Here is a 21770-nt window from a genome sequence, read left to right on the forward strand (position 1 = left end):
ACCTTGGAGCTGCCAAAACCCTGTGACGTTTTGGAGAATTGCTGAGGATTGATAAGGGGAAAAAGTAGGATTGGTGGGAATGATGTGTGAATACTGTGTGTATTCAAAGCACCTTAAAAATCTAAAGCTCAGCTGAATGGAAGACTGCTAAGGGTTGTGTAATGAATCAGTGGAAGTTGCAGAGTAGTTGGACATTGCCTGACTCATTTCACCATAGTTCCTGAGTTGAAACCAGGCTAAACTGGTGCATTCCTCTATTACCTTCTGTCACTATTTTGCTGGTTTGTCCCTTCCCTTTCACTATCTTCTCACCTTTGCCTATATGAGCTAATCTTTTTGTAGATGTTGCAGGGGTTTTGGTGGTGCTGCCCCTTATGTTTTTACTTGTATAATGCAGCTCAACAGCCTTCATAAAAGAATAGGACTTTTAGCGGTGTTAGTGAATGTGGAATTAAATTTGATGTGCAAAACCATCTGCAAGAATAAGCAGTTGCTTTGTACTGTGCTTCGTGAAGCGACTGAAAGCTAGATTTAGCTGGTACCAGGCTGTTCTGAAGGCTAAGTTTTCATTTTATTATTGTACATTCAATAATCACTTGGCACCACTGAGGATTTAGCTAAAAAAATTCTTAGCTGTTCTGATTCATCTGTCACTGTATGTTTTCATCAAAGAGGGTTTGCTGGCCGTTATGTGAACAATCCCATGTTTGAATGATCAAAGAGTCTTATCTGATAGCAATAAGGGTGATGAAACTGTTAAGCTATCAATTTCTAATTGTCCATTTTTAATTTCATTTCTCCTCTGTGAATTTACTGCTTAAATTTTACACTCAATGGCAGTAATAATTTTCTGTGACTTTAGAAACATTGACATGTCTAGGAGTTTAACAATAACTTTCTTAACTGACTGCTACCCAAGATATTTGACAATAAAATGTAGCTTATAAAAAAGGATAGCTGGGAAAATTCTCACCATACCTGTATTATGGTCAACTATACAATAAACACAGAAGCTTATGTTGTTTAGGCACTGTCTTGAGGCAAAAGCTAAAACAAGGTTATAGGGGGTTCACCCCTTCATTTCAGAAGTGAAGGCAATCCAGTTTTCACTGACTGGGTTGTACTTCTGATATATAGTGCTACATACTGGTGTGAAAGTGGTAAACCAGTTAGGTCCTGCAGGCAAACAGCAAGCACCAGAATAGCCACCCCCAGTGGTTTTCTGAAAGAGTAACCTCCTGTGCTTTTATGTTGATTTCTTTTGAATGCAGAATGAAATTGAGATACTGAAAGCTGAAAATGATCGTTTAAAGGCAGAGACGGGAAACACTGGAAAGCCTGCCCGGCCATCATCAGAGTCTTCAAGTAGCACATCATCTTCCTCATCAAGGCAGTCACTAGGACTTTCTCTGAACAATTTAAACATCACAGAATCTGTTACATCAGGTAAACATATCTTGGGCACATGCATGCCTCAGCAATTAGTAACAATTTATTATTTTCATCCTCTTAATGAGCCATATATGAGAAGCATGCCTGAAAATTAAAATGCCTCATATCACTCAGGTAAATATCAGATACACATTTACTAATGGAGATGAGGAAGAATGCTGGCAGTCATTTCTGAAAATGTAGTTTTCAGAAGTTTCTGGATAATAGTAAAAGGTTCTTCATTATGTTTGCTTAGTTCCTATCTATGATACTAACTACCTAGTTGGTCATCTAACTACTCTTTGATCATCTGGTTTACAATTTATTTGAAAAGGACAATATCTGTTGTAGTATGCATGGCAACTGTATAGATATATTCTCTTGTCCCTATGGGACAAATATGAGCATACTATATGAAACTTTCTTTCTTGTTTACAGATCTTTTATCATTCAGTTAGCTCCCTTAACTTCATTTCATATTTGCAGCTGGGGCAGAAGGTGGTCTCAGTTAGCTTTATCCCTTACACTTTTTTAATGTGGTATAGCTACTTAGCCTGTTGGACCAAATCACCATTTATCACAGGAGCCAAACCCCGCCTGGCTTATTAAGCACTCTCATTGTCTTCTGTGAATGAGAGAAAGCAAGCAGAACTTTGGTCCCCATCCTGAACATTAACATTTGATTATTTTCCGTGCCATAGAGTTTATGATAATAAGCCTTCTACACTTGTTTTGATAATGTAGCCAAGAAACAGAAGTGCTGTCTCTAACATTAGAACCAGGAGCAGAGCAGAAGCAAAGCAGCGCTCATTAGCATAGACTCCACAGAAAGTGTAATGCAGTCTCTGGAAGCAATAAAAATGTGGCTAATAATTGTAGAAAGAGTCTAGGCAAGAGTACAGCTGGGAACGTGCCAAACTGCCTGACTAAATTTGGATTGGCAGTTAGTCATATTATCTTCCCAGTCATTGATTACACGGATATTTGATTATTTCTTCTGGTTAATATCAGATTTTATATGAAAATTGGTATATTTTTTATTTATATTCCGGCCTACATTTTTTTGCCAGGATTAACTTTTAGAATGGATGAGCCAGAGCTGGGCCTCAGTATACAATGAAGTGTTGCAAAAACAGGGAGAAAAAGTTTAACTACGGTTCCTGCTTACAAGTCCACACACAATTAAAAAAATGAAATCCATAACAGAATTTTTTTTCAAAATGGTAATTGTAGAATCTCTTTCATGAGCAACAGCTATTAGCCATTTGTCACTTGGCACTGACTCTGTCTAGATACAGGAATAAACATAATATAAGCTTTATATAATTTTCTGTGTTACTGGTTCTAAATGTTTTCCTAGCATGCAAAGTAATTACTTTTGGTTATAAAAAATTAAAGAAATAAGGGAAATAAGGGTGCCTAATGAGGAGTGGAGGATTTAATTTGATTATGAATCCAGCCTTTTTGATCATCATAAGTATCATTTTGTTGCCGTGCCAGCCACTTTGAAGGGTGACAGCTTCCTACCAAGTCTTGTGGGACTTCTGCAGCAGCTGGAGTACTATTGAACAAAAGTCCCTGAGATACGGGGAGGTTAATCATTCTGGGGACTAAGCTGAGAGAGATGAGGGCTTTGGCTCATCATATTAAAAATGCTGTGGCACTTTCTGGGAGACCAGTGTCTCCACATGACCGTGGTCATCTAGAAATGACCAAAGCTATCCATTGCCACTTCCTAAGGGTATGACTCCTAAGGGTATCTCCTCCAGATGGGTGTGAGTGGCAAGCTGGGAAGAGGCTTGGTGGTCACAGACACCCATATTTCAGTCAGTCACTGGAGGAAAGAGCAGCAAATGAGGACCAGTACAAGACTCTGTACTGTCCAATGAAAAGAGTGCCACAGCTCAGACAAGAAGTGAGCCAGAGCCACCATAGTGCACCGAGGGAGGAGGCCTGGCAGGAGGTAATTAAAGCAATTAGCACCACCATGAAATCAGACTCCCCTGGGCATCTTCTCAGCCCCTTGTGTCAGTAAGAAGGAGAGCTCTTAGAAAGTAGAATTTTTTTCTAACCACAGAGTGGTTCCTCATTCCTAAAGACTTACAGAAGCATGTATTTAAAAGGCTACATGAAGGTAATCTAGAGATTGAAAAATTTCACAGGGGGATCAGTTATATTGCAAATTGCCCTCAGACGAACTATGACATTATGGAAACTCTTAAGGTTTGTCAAATACGCCAAAACACAAGACAAGTGAAGTGAAACATTCAGTGTTTATGGCACAGAAAAACTCTGCCTGGAACAAAACAAGCATGGATTTGTTTAATCTCACAACAAAGATGCTGTTTCGTTCGATCAGTTAAAAGAAGAACAATCCAAAAACTCAACAGCAGAATCTGCTTTCTAGATCTGAGTGTAAGTTATCAAACATTTTATGTGAGGACTTATTTTTTATACATTCATTGAAGTCGTATTCATAAGTATTCTTTGGTTTTGCTTTGAGCAAGTGACCAAATCTTACTCGCACCTCATTTAATTTGGGTGAAATCTGATCTTGTGCAGACTATGACATGAAGTCGATGTTTTTCTTCATTCACCACAATAAGAACGAGCAGGACTTAGGGTAGTGGATTACTGCGCTGACATTTGAAGAAAATGCAAATCCATAATCCCAACTAATTTGATAGTTAGTTTAAATGTCCAACAGTAAAATCTCTGAGAGAACTTCTAGAGGAAGACAGTAGTTTTACCCCTTGCAATAAAGCTGCAGGCTCATCCTTCAGTAAGAAATACATCCTCCTGCTTTCTCATTTTAGGAGTTAATGAAGAGGTAGAAACAGAGGCACAGATCAGATCAGAATAACTCTTTACCTCCGAGAAAAATGAAACCTTTTCTCAGAGGAGTGGCTGAATACAGAGTCCCGTATTCTGGAGGACTTCAAAGTGGGTTTCTAATGGATACTGTTTGTAAGCCTGTATTGTCGGAGTAAGAAAGAGTCTATCCATGCCATGAGTACAGAAGGTAAAGAAATCAGCTGGAAAAAGAAATTAAATGCTATTTTACTTAGCAGCAGACATATTAATGCAAGGATTTCTTGGTTTTCTCCTTACAACAGTGTAAAGGGCACAATGAGTGCCCAAAGATAGAAACTTAATTTAGGTTTTAAGCAACATTACTTTGTGGACATATGGTAATTTTGAACTAGTTCCAAGAAGGAAAGCAAAGGCAAGACTATAATGTAAGACTTTATTTATTTATGGATTCCCTATTCATTTCCACATGATTAAAGGTCCTAATATTGCTTCAAAAATTGACAAATTGTAACTTTTTTTTCATCTCCAGCAGAAAAGGTGGATTAGGAATAAGTGCAGATTTAAATGATTGCAAGTTGTTGTGATGGCAGCCTTTCTTTTTAACTGAAAAATCCTTTGAACAAATATTGAACTGATGATGTGAACATAACTGATGTGATTTGTCAGGTTGATCACTTTACTTCCCTTCTTTTATTGTAGATATTTTGTTGGATGATGTCACTGACAGAGCACTCCACAAAGAAGGTCATAGCGTGAAAATATTAGTCACTATAAACAAAGGCTATAGTCGAGCCAAGGTAAGTTCATTACCCAAAGGTCTAGATGCAGAATTATAGCTCAGGCAAATCTTGCAGTATAGTAGCTCAACTTGTTGCAGTATTTTCAGCCAGGAACTGAAGGGAAATATCCTAAAGACAGCAGCTCTCTTCTCTGTCATCTATGCTCAGTACAGTTAGGTGCTCTCCATAGACTAATGTCATATGGCCTCCCTCTGCCTTTGTGGTGGCTCAGACACTACCAATTCTCAGTTTAATTAGTAGTAGGATGTTCCGGGACTTGCTATCTCCATTTAAAAGCCATTATAAATTAGATCTATGCCTTGGACCCCTTAGGGTGCAACTATGAATACGCTGCTGAGGTAATCAATTTGTAATTGCATTGTCGTGTTTTCATGTTCTGTATTACAAAAAATTATAAATACAGCACAACTTTTATTTATACTCAGTTCTTTATAAACACAGATGCAATCAAAGAGCAGAATAGGATACTGTATTTCCTTCCTTGTAAAGATGTATCGAAGTAATATCATCTATACCTATTTCTGGCACAGAGATTATTAACAAAGTTGTAACATCACATTCTGAATCATACTATTTTTCTTCATTGGGAAAATTATGAATCTTCATAGAAAACTAATTACCACCATTTTTAGTCCAGTTTCCAAAAATCTCTCTTTGCAGGATCAAAAACCACATGCATATCTGATAGGATCAATTGGAGTCAGCGGAAAAACAAAATGGGACGTTTTAGATGGTGTAATCAGACGTCTCTTTAAGGTAAGACACTGAAAAATTAGCTCAAATATTGATTCAATTTTATTTTTCACTTAAGAGAAATTCTGTATTCTTTGGATCGTCTTGCCAAGTTTTTGGTTTGTTTTGTTTTTTGACATATAGCTACCACCACCATTAAACTTAATTCTTAATGTTGCTGTTCTTTTCTTGTGATTGTAGGCAGGTTTCTATTGAATGTGACTGCAAGAATCTCCTTGTCAAGTGACTTCACCTGTACCAAAATATTTTCCAAACTGCTTTCATTCAATAACCATTTTTTGGTTTACGTCTTATGTTTTCATATAATTTCAGGAATATATTTTCCGGGTGGATCCGACTACTAGCCTGGGTTTAAGCTCTGACTGCATTGCTAGCTATTGTATAGGGGATGTAATTAGAGCCCATAGCCTAGAAGTGCCTGAACTGCTGCCTTGTGGATATCTGGTTGGAGATAATAATGTCATCACTGTGAACCTGAAAGGTAAAAACGCAAGAATATTTTTGCAGATACTGTAGAGTTCTTCACTGCAGTCCCCCATCCCTTCTTTTTTTTTTTTTTTTCTTACATCTGACCTTTCTGTAATTTGTCTCCAGTTCAAGGACTCATTTATCCCATAAACTCTCTGCATGATATTGTACAATACCTAATGCAGTGGGGCATTTTGAGACAAATCTAAGAATATCTGTCCTTCTCTGCCTGACTGCCAAATGACAGCAAAGTACAAAATTCTGAATAGTGGAAAAAAAACCAACCCCAAAACAGAGATTATGATGAGAAATATTTATGCCTTACCCAGTTCCGCAGGAAAAATTTGAATCATTTCAAAAGCTGTAGGGATTTGCTATTGGAGGGGAGGGGGAGCCTTCAGAAGAACTAAACATACATTGATGTGACAACCGGTAACCCTTATGGCTGTCACTTTGACCTTATTTTTCATGGTTGCCTGTAGCATCTGAAACATACATCTTTGCCTCACTGAGCTTTCTCTTCATGTTTACTTTGATTTCATCTCTCCCACCCATCTGGTCCTACTATGACTGTTTAAATTTTTGGCCCTGTGGAAGGATATGAGCATTTCCACAGTAAAGAAACCCTTGATAGGAATTTGATTTAGGCAGAAATATCTTACTGATACCTCACTGATGCCATCACGTGCTGGGCCAAACCTATGCCTACCTTAGCAAGGATGAAGATAGGCCATTTTTCTTTTCTTTTATTCCCAGGAGTGGAAGAAAACAGTTTGGACAGTTTTGTGTTTGACACATTAATTCCTAAGCCAATTACCCAGCGGTACTTTAATTTGCTGATGGAGCATCGCAGAATTATTCTGTCGGGACCCAGTGGCACAGGAAAGACCTATTTAGCTAACAGGCTAGCTGAATATATTATAACTAAATCTGGCAGAAAAAAAACTGAGGATGCCATTGCAACTTTTAATGTCGATCACAAGTCAAGCAAGGTAAGTTACAGTTGAAAAGGTAACCTATTGCCCAATTTGTAGTGACGATGAAGAGCAGAGCGTATTAATTGGCATACTGTTTTGTTGCTCAGTTAGCATTTTTTCCTACAAGAATTCAGTCTCCAGTCCCAGTGAGGAACAGAGACCAGATCTTTCTACTCTAAACAAACCATTGAAGCATGGTGAAGGAAGGCTGAATTTTCCCTCCACTTGAGGAAACCCACCTTAAGGATAGATGCAGAGTGAAATTCCTATGTAAATTTAATTCTTAGAGTATCTGTAATTCCTTCATCAGAAAGGTTGGATATATAGTAATACTAGTCTGACTTGCTTTTTTATGGTGATAATAGGAGCCTATTATTAGCAAAGATTTCAGAATGGGGATTTTGAATTGCTGTCTTGGGTTCAGCTTCTTAATCAGCACTGGATAAATACAATTGCTGCCACGGTTTCTGGCGTGCATCGATCAGGAAGCTGACCATACTAAAATTGCCTCATGCATCATGTCACATTCACAGTGATTTACATAGCTCAGATTATCAGGCTTCTGGCATGACTACTGTGCTAGCCACAGATAATATTATTCACTTGCTGTCCTAAATTGGCTATACGCCTAACTTGGTACCCAGGGAAAAGAAAATGAAGGGTTTTGCCCAGAGCTTTCCGATTTGCACAGAACATAATGAATGTTAACATAATATAAGAAGGAAGCACATACTGATCCCAAAGGGGTGAGAGGACCATTCCAGTAAAAATTCCGCTTTGCCCTGTCTTCATACAGAGGATTTGTGATGCCATTTGCTTTGGCAGAGGCTCTGTTTATGTTTTATTGTTGTACCATATACATTTATAATGAAAATTGTCTCACAAAAGAGCAAGCTTTTGGATTTCTGGTAAATTGCTTGTTGTATGTGTTTTTGTTTTGGTTTTGAGGGTTTTTTTTTTTCCTTTTTCTTTGTTTCTATTAAGATTTATATAGAACTTTTGAGTTTGTAGTAAAAAAGAAAAAACAACATTGTCAAATACCAAGTGTGTTTGAATAATACAGATGGTGCTATTCCATGGAAGAAACCCATGATGTTCCCCTAGAGACACCTGATCATAAAAAGCCAAACAAAAATCTTTCTTGAAATAAAAAAAGATTGCATGTTCCCATTAAAGAAAAAAAAAATTCTGCTATCCCTGATCCAGGAAGTAAAACAGTAATAGGAACTTTGTCCATAATACTGAGCATTCCCAACACTGGCAAAATTAGATACCTCTAGGGATACAGCTGTAAAACTTGACTAGCCCAGACCCTCAAGGGCAACAAAGTGTTGAGGAAAAGATGAAACGTTTTGGTTATAGACAGCTGTCTTTTACTTCGGCACTAAATGGCAACCAGACAGATAGCTGACAGGAAAAAAGGATTTACACAACAAACTTTGTTATGAGGGGTGAAATAGTATCCCCAAATGGTCAAACAGATTTTCAGTGAGAGTGATGAAAGGAGACATCTGAGGGAGCACTTAAGTATGCCTAAACTGTGTGATAATTTTGGGGGGGGGGGGGGGGGGGTGGTATATAAATGTAGCATTCATAAAAATGGAGGTCCAACAATTAATGTGAGTGTCTCAGCCCATTGGTAATGGCATATTTTATGGCAACCTGTTTTCCACTGGAGATAAGATATTTTATCAGCGGTTTTCTAAGGAATGCGTATGCTTCAGTCATTCGCTTTATGTTTAGTGCCTTTGTTTTTCCTAGCATGTGGCTTCAGTGTTGCTCTATCTAAGAAGCAGGTCTTCCTGCATGTGCTGATCCAGCTGAATGATCCACAGTGGGGAAACTCTGTAGCAGCCTCTTTATCTTTCTGAAAATCTTTTCCACTGAAATTTCATCTATGGTCTAATTGGGTTAATCTTTTCTGGGTTTTTTTGTTAATTCTGCTGAAGGATCTGCGACAATACCTAGCAAACCTAGCTGAGCAATGCAGTGCTGACAACAATGGTGCTGACCTCCCTGTGGTCATAATTCTTGATAACCTCCACCACATCAGTTCATTAAGTGACATCTTCAATGGTTTCCTCAACTGTAAATATAATAAATGGTAGGTAGTAGTTCTTCTCTCCCCTTTCACACACTTTTTGCAATTCAAAAAGTAAAAGCTCTTTGTTACTTTGCAAAATAAAAATGTCCCAGTGGAAACTTAGACTCCCATAGGCTGTTGGCAAAGCCCTTGTGCGCTTGAATAATTTTGACCCTCTTCAGCCAAGTACTTAGGTGTCTGCTCCACTTTATTTATATGAATCCTATGCATCTCAGTGAGATGTAAATGTACCACAGAATTTAAGAATGTACTTAAATTCTTTTTACTGAATTAAGGTCTTATCCCTTTTGCCCTGTCAGATCACACAAGCTCATTAGTACCATGAGGACAGCTTATGGGAGAGGAAGAAGAAATGCACTTTCTAATAGTGGAATTTGGGATATGTGTGAACCCATGAACCATGCCATGCAGAAGTAGCTGTATATCTGGTGGTCTTGCACTTCCTACAGTTTTCCTGTAGCAGTGCAGCAGTATGAAGTTTGCTGACTCTCTTTATTGCCAAGAGAGAATAAAAATAATGTTTTCTGGAACTTTTAGTAGCCTATAGCATTGGCTATTTCTGGTGTAAAAGTGCCATCATAGGGACTTCCCTTCATAAAATCACTGCATGCTGTGTCTTATGAGATTCACTGGCTTCTGACAATTAAAACTCTTAAGCCTACTGCAAAATTATGAGGTACACAAGGACAGGGTTGCCTCATTTATTTCTTTATTACAGATGAGTACTAGTAAACTACAAATGTGCAGAGAGGGAAATCATACAAGAATAAACATTAAAAAAAAGGGTGCCTCAGAAATATTTTAAATCTAAGGCTGTGATACATCCAGAGACTCTTAAAATTGGCCTAGTGCAGATAAGAGGAAAGAATATTCTCTGAATATCTGAATGTATTCTCCCTCAAAGTAACCTACTACTTTTCTCTTTTCAGTCCCTATATTATTGGAACCATGAACCAGGGAGTTTCTTCTTCACCAAATCTGGAGCTGCATCACAATTTCAGGTACACTCACTCTGTATTTACTGTGGCCGTGTTTGCACAGGTCCCTGCTTCTCAGCCCAGTTCTTCAACAAACATTGATCTTGTGTCTCATAACAGCAAAGTATTTAAGCTTCTGTGTCTCTCCTGTATTCATGGGTCTGAATGGTGTTGAGGAATGGTAAAAGAAATAAGATACTTTCTGGCACCTCTAGCAAGTCGCTGAAGATGATTGCATTCTTGCATTCCATTTGTCCTCAGCAGTGTCTTGAATTCCCATCGAAACCTGTAACGATTGTGTTGTAGCAGTGGGCAATAGTATGGTTTAATGGAGCAGTTTTATACTTGCTGACTAACGAGACTCAGAAGCTTATGACATTACCTTCATCTATATGTTTAAGAGGAAATTATGTATTTGCTATTCATTGCTGCTTGACATTTATCTTTTCTACCCAGGTGGGTGCTGTGTGCTAATCACACAGAGCCTGTTAAAGGTTTCTTGGGCAGATATCTGAGAAGGAAACTGATTGAGACTGAAATAGAAAGGAACATACGCAATAATGAGCTCATCAAAATCATTGACTGGATCCCCAAAACATGGCATCATCTCAACAGCTTCCTGGAAACGCACAGCTCTTCAGATGTAACCATTGGTGAGTCCATTGGTGCACGTGTTTTGAAATAAGGATGCAGGCTGAGCATTTTCGAGATTTGTGAAGGATATATTATGTTTTCACAAGTTGTCATCTCTCAATGGGAAGTACAACATCAGTGTGGGGAATTTGTCTGGTTGCTAGCAAGACTGAAATGAAAATGGAAACTTTAATGAGACAGTATGTATTTCCTGGTATTTCTGCCTTCATTACTAAAGACTTTCAAGTAAATTATCATAATTTTTAAAAGTTAAAATTGTCAAAAATTACCTCAATAGCAACTTTCCTAAGCTTATCTTTTTCCCCTGCTTTCACACTGCAGTATAATTACAGCAATAAAAACACTTGGACAGTCAGTTCAGCAAATAGCTGGTGGGAGTTATATGTGTCTTTTAGTGGAATAGCTATGTTAGCAAAGAAGTCATCCTTTTACATAGCTTTGCCCGTAAAACTTGTAAGTGTTCATCAGGCCCCAGCATTGGGTACAGTGACGCTAGTTCATTTTTAATAACAGGAGACTGGTAGCTCCCTTAGTGTAGTCCTGTATTAGTATTCTCTTCACTTGAGTTTGCTCCAATACTACTTTTTTAATTCTGTGAAGATTATTGTTAGTGTGTTCCCTAGTTGTACATTTTTAATATACAACTTGACTTCTCAGGTCCCCGCCTCTTCCTCCCTTGCCCTATGGATGTTGATGGCTCCAGAGTGTGGTTCACGGACCTCTGGAACTATTCCCTAGTGCCGTATCTTCTGGAAGCTGTGAGAGAAGGACTTCAGGTATGTCATTTTTTTCCCAGCAATTTTTTTTTAATTAGTTTCATAGGCTTTCTCCAAGCTACTTTTAACCAATGCATCCAAGTATGAATGCTGTTGCATTTGCAAGAAGAAAATCTGTGGAGGGATTACAGAAATCAGCCTTGAACACCTTTTGACCTGCTCTTACTCTGATGTATAATTTGGCTTTGTCTGCTCCAGCACTAGCATATCTTGTATTTTATGAAGAGGGTTTCTTTTCTGTGACTGGAGGAAGGTTCTTCTTCTTCCACTGTTTAAAGAGTTCACAGCAATGCTAAACACAGCTCAGATTGCCTCCCTGAGTCAAGGCAGTCTCAGCCTACCCCTGCATGGAAGAGTTAATAGCCCTTACACTCGTGCAAGAAAATAGCTTTGGTCTGTGTAATCCTCTCCCACCTAGGTACACATGTAGGCACACAGGCTTGTGGAGGAAAGCTTGTCAACAAGGATATTTTCACCATTCAGAAAAAAAAAAAATGTTTACTGGCCTTACCTAACCAGATTGAGATAATTTACTCTTCGGCCCTGCTGAACAGAAAGGTCTGTCCCTTTTTGCCCTTATATCTTGCAACCCTGCTTGTATTTCCAATAGTTTTGTTTCTCCTTTTTTCTTTCTCTATATGGGCTAAGGTTTCCTCCTGACTGTAATTCTCATTTTGGGTAACAGTGCCATCAGATCAGAGTGCTTCATGGTTCCCCCTATCCTGTCCTCTCCAGAGCTGTAGGTTAGCAGGAATTCCACTGATTGTTAGTGAACTATTAAAATTTCTTCTACTTTAATAGGAGGAAGGCTAGAAATACATTTGCTGTAGATAACACTGTAAGCTGTCCCATATAGGTTAAGATTTCAGACCGTTCCACATCTTTGGAGCAAACCTAAATCTTGAAGTTAATCCTTTTCTTTTTTTTTTTTGCAATCTTTATTTGGCTTTCTCCCTTTTTCTTTTATGCACTGCAATTCTATGTCCTCTGAAAAGATGCTTTGTGGAAAGGCAGTTTTTTGCCACACATGACACTGAAAGAAATTACTGCACAGTGCAAAGGGGATTGTTATGGACTAGTCAAAGAACTGTGTAAGCAGCTGCGGTTTCTTTATCACCTTGTATTGACATAGTGACATACTGATGTGAAGGACGTTTAGAATCTTGCCTGTTGAATATCTCGCACTTTCCTAAAACTACTCGTCTCTCTGGGAATTACAGGGTGTTCATGCCTTGTGCAAAAAGCTGCCAAACATCTGATAGAACAGCCACAATGAGATTAACAGCTCTTGTTTAGACAAGCTATAAAAATACAATGATATTCTTCATGCTTATATTTTCCCAAGTATACAGGGTACCTACTTAAATGAAAACTTCAATTCTGGAGCAGAAGATGGCAGCATATAGAAGAAAATATGTTGTTTCATGAACCATTCCAGTTTTTAAGCTGCTTTGGATGGCTTCCATAGAATAACATTATTAATAATAAACAGAAATCTTTTATATGATATAATTAGATGTTCCTGGAACCAGGGACGGGTAGAAAATGTCTTTCTAGCCTGGTACTTTGCAAACTCACTTGTCAGACACAGAATTTACAAGCCTTGCTCCAGATTCCAGAAACGATTTAATCACTGTTAATCTCAGCTGAGGGGAAGTGCTGCCTACTGCCTGGAGTTAGCCTGCTACCTCCCTGAGAAACATTCCCTCTTGGCTTATTTAGGCAGATCCCTGTTATAGCAGCCTAGCCTCGGTGTAAGGCAGAAGGAGTCTGAATATCTCTGTGCATAATATAGGGAACTTGGCTGCCTAACCTGGAGCTCCGGATTCAGCAAGTGCCTGGGAGCAGGTGTTGCAGTGATAAGCACAGCTCATCTCCCTGGCGTTAGCACTAAAATCCTTCACTGTTTTACTCCCTTTAGGAGTGCAGCCCATCTAAATACTCCATGAGTGTATGCCCTGCCAATGTTATGCTGCTCCTTGGATTGTGTGAGGCTGTTTAAGCTAGGAGAAATCACAGAAAGTCCTGGTAACTGGCTCCCCGTCCCAATGTGTCATTGTCACAGCTAAAGGAAATCTGCAAAGCAGCAACCAAGGGGCTCTCTGTTAACTTGTTGCTTGTGAACAGCAATGTGGGGAAGGGTGCATTTTAGGGAGGAAGCTACCAGACCTCTTAAACTTACAATGTTCTCATTCTTCCTTCCTCTGCCCTCCTTCCAGGTTTGTAAGCATTTTTGTGCTTCATAGAAGGGAAAACCTATCCTTTATTAATTTCTTCTCTTAACCTTGTGAAAGATCTCAAACTTAAGGTGTGGACACATTTTTCTAGGACAAGAGAACAATCTGTACTGGCACTTCCTAATTCACTTCAAACAAAATCCAATTAACTTGAATGTTTTAGATAGGTCTGAGTTAATTTCACTGATGCGCCTTAAGCAAGTTACCTAAAGGTCTTATTTCGCATTGTATCAAAAACTTGTGGCTCCCACAGTTGCCTACAAGTATCTCTAGTTATGGAAAGCTTTTCAACTTGCAGCCACTCTGAGTATTGAAGGAGCATTAATGGAGATGAGGTCTTTTGTATGTCTAATCATATCCGAGTGCTGAGCACATTTGAAAGCAAACCACTTACTAAAATGATTTAGATGTTTTTGATGACTTTTGCCTGCTGTTACAACTGGTGCTGAAAACTCTGTAGGATACTTACCTGTGTTATATCCATAATGCAGATGTACGGTAAAAGGGCACCCTGGGAGGATCCCTCCAAGTGGGTAGCTGATACCTATCCATGGAGCTCTGCATCCCTACAGCATGAGTGGCCATCATTGCTTCAGTTAAGACCAGAAGATGTTGGTTACGAAGGTTATGCATCAGCAAAGGAAGGAACAACCTCGAAGCATGTTCCACAGACTGATACAGAGGGGGATCCCTTGGTAAGATTTAAACTTTGGCGAAAAGGAGTTTCAGTATGTACTTTACTGTCACATGAAATTGTACACTGTACAGTAAAAAACTTACTGCATACCTGTTCCAAAATGGGCTTTTGAAATTAATCCTACTATAATTTATTAAAAAGATTGAAAATAAAAGGAAAATCTAGCAGGAGGGCAGGCATCACCATCAAGTTAGTATGCCCCTAAATTGTTTGCATTTCCCATCTGCCCAGAAATGTATGTGGTCTTCATCATTATAATGTTTGGGTGCCACTCTTCAGCAACTTATTAATCAGTTTATTCTAAAAACAGGTTCTATATTCTAAAATCAGTTTATTCTAGGCATCCAGGTTCGGCAGTCCTTCATCTCCGTTCTACAAATGAAGGACTGAGAAACTCACATTATCTAACTTGACTGTCATAGAGAATTTAGTGGAAATGCAAATTAGACAGCTATCCTCCCATTCCTCAGAACATTTCAAGATAAGTGATGACTGTATAACAATCTTGATGTAAAAGGAATAGAAGTGTGGTGGCATTGAAAGATAAGAAGTTGATTTCCCTCAACGCCATGTATTGTTTTATTTAAATATGATCCCAGACATTTGGGTTTACCATTGCCCTCTCTGATAATGGACTATTAAATTGCATATATTTAACTGCTATTCTTGTGTAGTGCTTTCTCTATAGACTGCCTTTATCACAATTCAAAATAGCATTTTAGAGAACTTCTAGAATACAGGCAGCCCGTGGAAAAGGGAATTTCTCAGAGGAAAATGCATTTAACTCTTATCAGTGCTAAGAAAATGACGACTCAGCCTCACTAAAGTGTTTGGTATCCAAAACCAGACTTTGCATCCTAAAGAAGTGTAGAAAATCACCTCATCTGATCCCCTGTCTCCCAGTGCATAAGCTTTGGGGTGATTGTTTGACCCTGTGACTTGGGCTGCCAGTGAGTGTATTGGCCAGGCTTCCAGCACGTATGCATCACCTCCACTGAGGTCAAAATACTTGGGCAGCTCAAGTTCAGTGTCCTGTCACCCTTGCTCCCTGCACGCAGTCATCTCTATCTGTACCTGACTAGTTATTAGAGGTTGAAATTTGTGAATGGAGGGCTTGCCCTTGCCTCTGGTGGAGCTCACGGGGAGACAGACGTCGTGCTTGGGGAAACAGGACATTTCATATGCATGCTGTACCGCACACCCTCCGTATTCTCAATATCCTGTATTCTCAAATATGGATACCTATTAAACCTTCAGCAAAAGCTACCTGGTAGCATTAAAGAGTATTGAACGCTGTTCAGTGCCTAGAGGAAACTTTACAAGATGTGCAGGTTGAAACTGTAGAAATGTAAGGATTCCTGAGCAAACTGGAAAAAGGGGCTTGACACACAAACACACAAGAATACCTCTTTCTCTTTGGTTTTTCATTGCCTGTTTTTTTGTAGTGACAGTCTATTTGTTCCTTGAAAAACACTGCAGCAATGTCAACATCGCTTGCAGCCCTGAGCATGCTGGCAGAAGCGGATGTTTTATAAATAAAATCCTGATCATTACACAGAGTTAGGCATCAAGCATCCAAGTAATTTTCTGGGGCTTAATGCTGCTTTTTTTGACGATTTTTCAGATGGGCTTTGGGTTCTAATAATCCCCAAATTATGTGGGGGCTCTCCTCTCCTGGGTAGGAGGATCTGTTGCTGCTCCCCTGCTGAGGTCAGCCCCTTGACAGCAGATGGGACTCTTTTATGAAGCAGCTGGCCTCGGTCCACCCCTGTCTCACTCTCTCCCCATCTCTCTCTTGCAGAGGGGGTATGTTAGTGTGATTATGTTTTCAGTTGCTTTTCCAATGTAGTGTGTCTACACCATCCAAAAATTATCTGGAAGCTTGACTGTCTCCAAATACAGGCCCAGATGTCCAGCTGTGATATGGCTTCCTTCCCCTGCCGGTGTTGCAGCTGCAGCCGGTCTCACCCCTGAATTAAAGAGAGTTATCAGGCAGCTCCATTGTATCCCTCTGTCTCTTTGGACCTTTAAACTTCTATTTAAAGACCAGAAGGCAATGAAAAGGGTGCCAGGAGGGGCTGCTGACACGCTGCCCTTTCTGAAATCTTTTTGCATGGTCCCCTCAGCTAGATGCCAGCACACCTCATACAGCAAGGGAGCTTAATTAAATTTTAACACGGTCACTGCAGCATTAAATGAGACAAGATTATGTAAACATTGCTTTCTTCTTTCAGATGAATATGCTAATGAGGCTTCAAGAGGCAGCCAACTACTCGAGCGCACAAAGCTGTGACAGTGATAGCACCAGCCACCATGACGACATTTTGGATTCATCCCTTGAATCAACTCTCTGAAAGGGACAAACCTTGGTGGAGGATTATGGTAAAATCTGTTTCCACTAGACCACTGCCAGTATTAAAGCAGCAAGCCAAGGTCCCTGAGTGAGAATGGTGTGTTGTAGGTAGGCAGGAGACCTAACTCTGCAAAGTCAGGAAGAAAAATTGAAGTGGAAAGCTTGAATTAGTTTAATTTCAAGGCATTTCAATACCTATGGAGCCAAGTGAGACTCCATTTGTCAACTGGAAAGGGCCCTAGACCAAGGGCATCTAAGCAGATTGCACACGTGTTAGCCAAACTGGAATTTTTTTTCCCCTTTTCCTCTTTCTCTCTCTCTCTGTCTCTCTCTGTGTGTCTCTGTTTCTCTGTACAAGTTTACAGTGCAACTTCTTTTGGTTTTTTCCTTTAGTTTACCCTGAGGCGCTGCATGAACAATGCGGTCTTCTAATTCTCTTCTAACCTCTTTTGTGCCACATGGTGCTGGTCGCAGGACTGCAGTGGTGCTTGTGTTGTACGCTACTGCCCATTCCAAAATGAGTCAAAGATGATGAGAGTAACTCAGAAAGCACAAACAGTATTGTGCAATCACAAGAAAACATGACTGTGATATGCTGGATAAGTGCCAATTTAATTCTAACTGCCATGGTCACGGTGATGCACTCCACCAAGTTTTTAGTACACGAGTCACAGGTTTTATAAAGTTGTTTTTACCACAAAGGTCTTTTTTAACCACCTGCCCACTCCTTAACAACAGTTTTATACCAATTATTAACCAACACTGATTAAAGGCTTTTTAGGGCTTCATGTGTTTGAGCCTTTTCAGTGAAAGAAGGAACATTTCTTATGGTGCTGTCTCACTGCCTTAAAACAGATTTCTAGAACAGTTTTACAGTTGGTTTAATTCCTAAACCATTGGTAATTTACACTGTTTTTTTCTTCATTTACTAATGAGAAAATGTCAGTTAACACAGTAGCCTCATATCTGTATATCATGATTTTTTAAAGAAATGGATAGGAGAAAGAACAGTTGCTATATAATATTTTTATCTTGTGAATAGATTGCTCTGCCTACCCTCAGAAATACACAAGGAACCCAAACCCACTTCCACTGCCACCTAAATGCTGAGAAAATCGGCTCAAATCCATTTGGTCCATTGGAATGGAGTTTTTGGAGGACAGATGTTTTGAATTCTTATCCAGCAGAGCTGGATGCACTTGATGCAGCATGAGCACAAATATATGTTTTGGGTTTTTTTTTCCTTTTTCTAGTTTTAGCATGTTGTTTTGATTGCTATTGTTGTACATGAAGAATTCAGCATAAAAGAACACTGAAGCAGTGATGTCCACTGTGGAAGAGGAAGAGTTTATACTGTAAAAGTGGGTTGGTTTTGCACAGTCTACTGGGTGGGTATTGTAAATATTGGGGGGGGGGGGGGAACAAAAGAAAAAAAAAAACCTTGCACAAATCAAATCGAAAACAAACAAACAAAATTGTATTTTATTCTGTTGGTGTTACGAGATGTTTCACTTGCTGAGATTTCCTGTATGTTGCAAACAAATACAGAATGCAAACCTTAAAAGCTGTTATTACCTGGTGTGTTTGTCCTGTACTTACAGTTGTTATGACTATGCAGGAGCTATCAATGCTACAGTGAGCATGTTTCAATATCTATACGAAGCCAATACATTTTGGGGGGAAAAAAATTGATAATGTTTTACGTGCATATGTCACGGCAGGCTACAACCAGATTGCATTCAAACTGCTCAGAATAATCGGAAACGCTCTTCTACCACAAGAGGCGTCTGGTTAAAATAGGTGCATATAAACAAGACGGTATCTAAGGGCTTTGGCATTGTGTAGACATGTACAGTACACCTCCATGGATGTTACCTTTCAGGATGTGTATTTGGTGCTATTAACATTTTATGGCCACCCTGTGGTCACTTGCTGTAAAACAAAGATAAATCAATGCAGTTTCCAAATGGCACTGAGCTGCATCACTGAATCTAGAGGTTCCTACACGGTGCTGTTGCCCTAATAAAACTCTACCTGTTTTTATGCATGTAGGATTCAGTCAGACCGACATCATGCCCCCCAAATCTGGATCCTTTTCTGTTGCAAAACATCAGCGCATACACCTTGACTGACTCAAAGAACTAGAGGAAAGCTGCTCTTTCCTGTACCTGTGCTCTGAGCAAACCTGCAAATCTTTTCCTGCCATATTTAACACACAAACACACAATATCACATATAGAAAACTTCCTGCAATACATCTCAGTGAGTCCACCTAGTTTACAACTCAGAAATTGTTTGTGAAACATTTGTCTGTACACATTTTATATTTTGTACATTTTTGATGTAACATATCATGTAAATAGACAGAAACAGTGAAATAAATCATCTGAAAAGTTTTGTAGTCTTTGTAAAGCCCTAATAATAAGTATTTGGTGTCATCGGACTTAACTGGATGATGTATTTTCTATTGGTTTATTGTTCCTCTAGCTTGTAAACCAGCTTGCGTATATTTTTTTGCAGGTGTGCGCACTGTATCTGTCTAAATTATTACTTTGCCATTAAAGTGGAATTATTTATTGAAAACACGGTCTGGTGTTTTTGCAGTCAGGACCACTTAACGGTTAGATAGTATTTCAAATATAAAAACATATAAACAAAATGACAAACTGAAGGATGTAATTTTCTGTGTTCCGCAGAACTAATCTCTGTAGAAACAAAATTAGGTACTGTTTCTCATTCCAGTGATTCAGCATGATTTTTGAATGGCTCTTTCCATGGTGGGAACAGGTTGTGCAGTTCAGAAACAACTTACAGTCTCCCTGTTCTCAAGATTATCTTCAAATACAAGGATATTGATTTCAGTGGTGGTAAACGTGTACAAAACTGGTGCAGTATTATGCCTTATTTTCAAACTTGAAGGACTTAGGGCCACTTCCTCAGCAAGTATATATCAATATGATTTCCCAGAATTCAAAGAAAGAAAGTAGGATTATGTTAGTCAGCTAAACACAAATTTTGAGGCTGGAAGAGAACATTATGATCCTGCAAATTGTAGCACCTCAGCTATAGGTCTCAGCAGCAGGTCTGCAGTTTCTCCTGAAATTGTCATATCCCTGGAAAGACCTTTAGACGTAACAGTACGGAGTAGAAGATCCAGCACCTCGTTGTCAATGTGGCTAATTATTTACTGGGTGGGTTTGTTTTTTAAGGGCTTTCTTTGCAGTTAAATCTTACATATCTCCTTCTTTTGAAGAGAAAAATACACCACACTGTCTTTTGTTATGCCTTTTCCTCCTATACTAAAAAGCCAACCACAATCAAAAACATCTTTTACATTTAAGTAACAGCCTTCCTTGCTTTTCTTTTTGGTAAGACAAGCAGCTTGCTCATTCTTAGCTTTTCATGGTAAGGCATGCCTTTCAGACCTCAACGCATTTTTTTGCAGGACTTTCTGACTACTTTTTGATTTGTCAGAGTCCTTTCCAAAGTGTGGGTATGAGAACTGCACACAGTATTCCTGTGATGATTTTACTTTTGCTATAAACAGAATTAATATCACCTTCCTACTCCCACTTCATATTTTCCCTGCTTAGGCTTCAGGGCTGACATTCACTCTCTAATTGCATCATCCTACTGCAGGCTCATGTTCAGTTAATTATCTACTAAGACCCTGACTTCTTTTCATGTTGCATCATTTTGAAATACTTTGTCCAGTCCTATCTGTATAAACTATGCTCTTTGTTCCTTAGATGTATGATTGCAGATTTATCTGTATTAAAACAGGATATTCAAATCAGCCCACCCTACCAAACGATTCAGATCATTCTCTACAATCGGCACCACTCCACAGGCTTCCCTGACTTCCAAAAACTGCTAACCATCATCTTACTTCATCTTTCAGTTTGTAGGTAAAGGTAGTAAGTCACATTTTGTCAAGAACGAACCCCTGTTTAATCCTGCTAGGACCCTCCCTGAAGATTTCTGTTTGACAGCTACATTGTTGGGTCACTTATATCATGGGTATATTTGTATTCCACTTAACGTGGGTATGAATATCAGAATGCCACTTAAAACCATGTGTGTATAATATTATAGGAAATATATGATGAGTTACATGGCTCCTCCATCACTATAGGTCACTAAGGACGGATTAGATTAGTTTCTGTTGAAAATTACATATGTAGAGCTGATCTGCACAGGAAGGGGAATAGAGCAGATGACTTTAGTGATCTCAGTGTGGCTTTTGTATAATTCAGTGCTGCAGTCTTTGCACATTACCCAGCTGCCATTACTTAAGGGAAAAGATATGAAATTTAATTGTCAAACTCGTTCTGTGTCTACTGTCTCAGCATACCTACCTGTTAGCCTTCATCTGGAGACCTGCCTGGTGAATGCCCAAGTTCACAGGACAGGAACAGGAATGGGATAGTGCAGCCTCAGAAAGAAAAGTGGGTTTAGAAAAGTACTTGAGACATTGCTCTTGCTTACAAGAACTCATTTTTTATGCTATCATTAAATAGCCACTGTGTTTCTCAGCATGCACTACTTTTCCTGGATAACTGAATAATGTCACACAAATTAAATGCTACCACTAAGTCTGGCAATGCAAGAGCTACAGATGCACTATCATGGCAGAAATGTATTGCTGGGTATATAATACCAGAGTGGAAAATAGAATGTGTCATAAAAGATAAATTAACTAAGATCCAGGCCATGTGACCTTGCCTTT

At 39.1% G+C, this 21770-nt stretch overlaps 1 protein-coding gene across 3 annotated transcripts in view; it reads left to right on the top strand.

The window, feature by feature from the left end:
• The window catches only part of NAV3 (neuron navigator 3), a 273398-nt gene extending 256356 nt beyond the window's left edge, over positions 1-17042 (top strand). For all 3 annotated transcript variants that reach the window (XM_075728018.1, XM_075728019.1, XM_075728020.1), the window contains 11 exons: positions 1272-1446; positions 4945-5042; positions 5706-5801; positions 6111-6279; positions 7023-7258; positions 9193-9347; positions 10277-10348; positions 10781-10977; positions 11636-11754; positions 14483-14686; positions 16923-17042. In XM_075728018.1, the coding sequence (XP_075584133.1) occupies positions 1272-1446; positions 4945-5042; positions 5706-5801; positions 6111-6279; positions 7023-7258; positions 9193-9347; positions 10277-10348; positions 10781-10977; positions 11636-11754; positions 14483-14686; positions 16923-17042 (1641 nt within the window). The remainder of the gene's footprint in view (positions 1-1271; positions 1447-4944; positions 5043-5705; positions 5802-6110; positions 6280-7022; positions 7259-9192; positions 9348-10276; positions 10349-10780; positions 10978-11635; positions 11755-14482; positions 14687-16922) is intronic.
• Positions 17043-21770: the final 4728 nt, after the last annotated feature.

The sequence above is a fragment of the Pelecanus crispus genome, chromosome 1, assembly GCF_030463565.1.
Source record: "Pelecanus crispus isolate bPelCri1 chromosome 1, bPelCri1.pri, whole genome shotgun sequence".
NCBI lineage: Eukaryota > Metazoa > Chordata > Aves > Pelecaniformes > Pelecanidae > Pelecanus > Pelecanus crispus.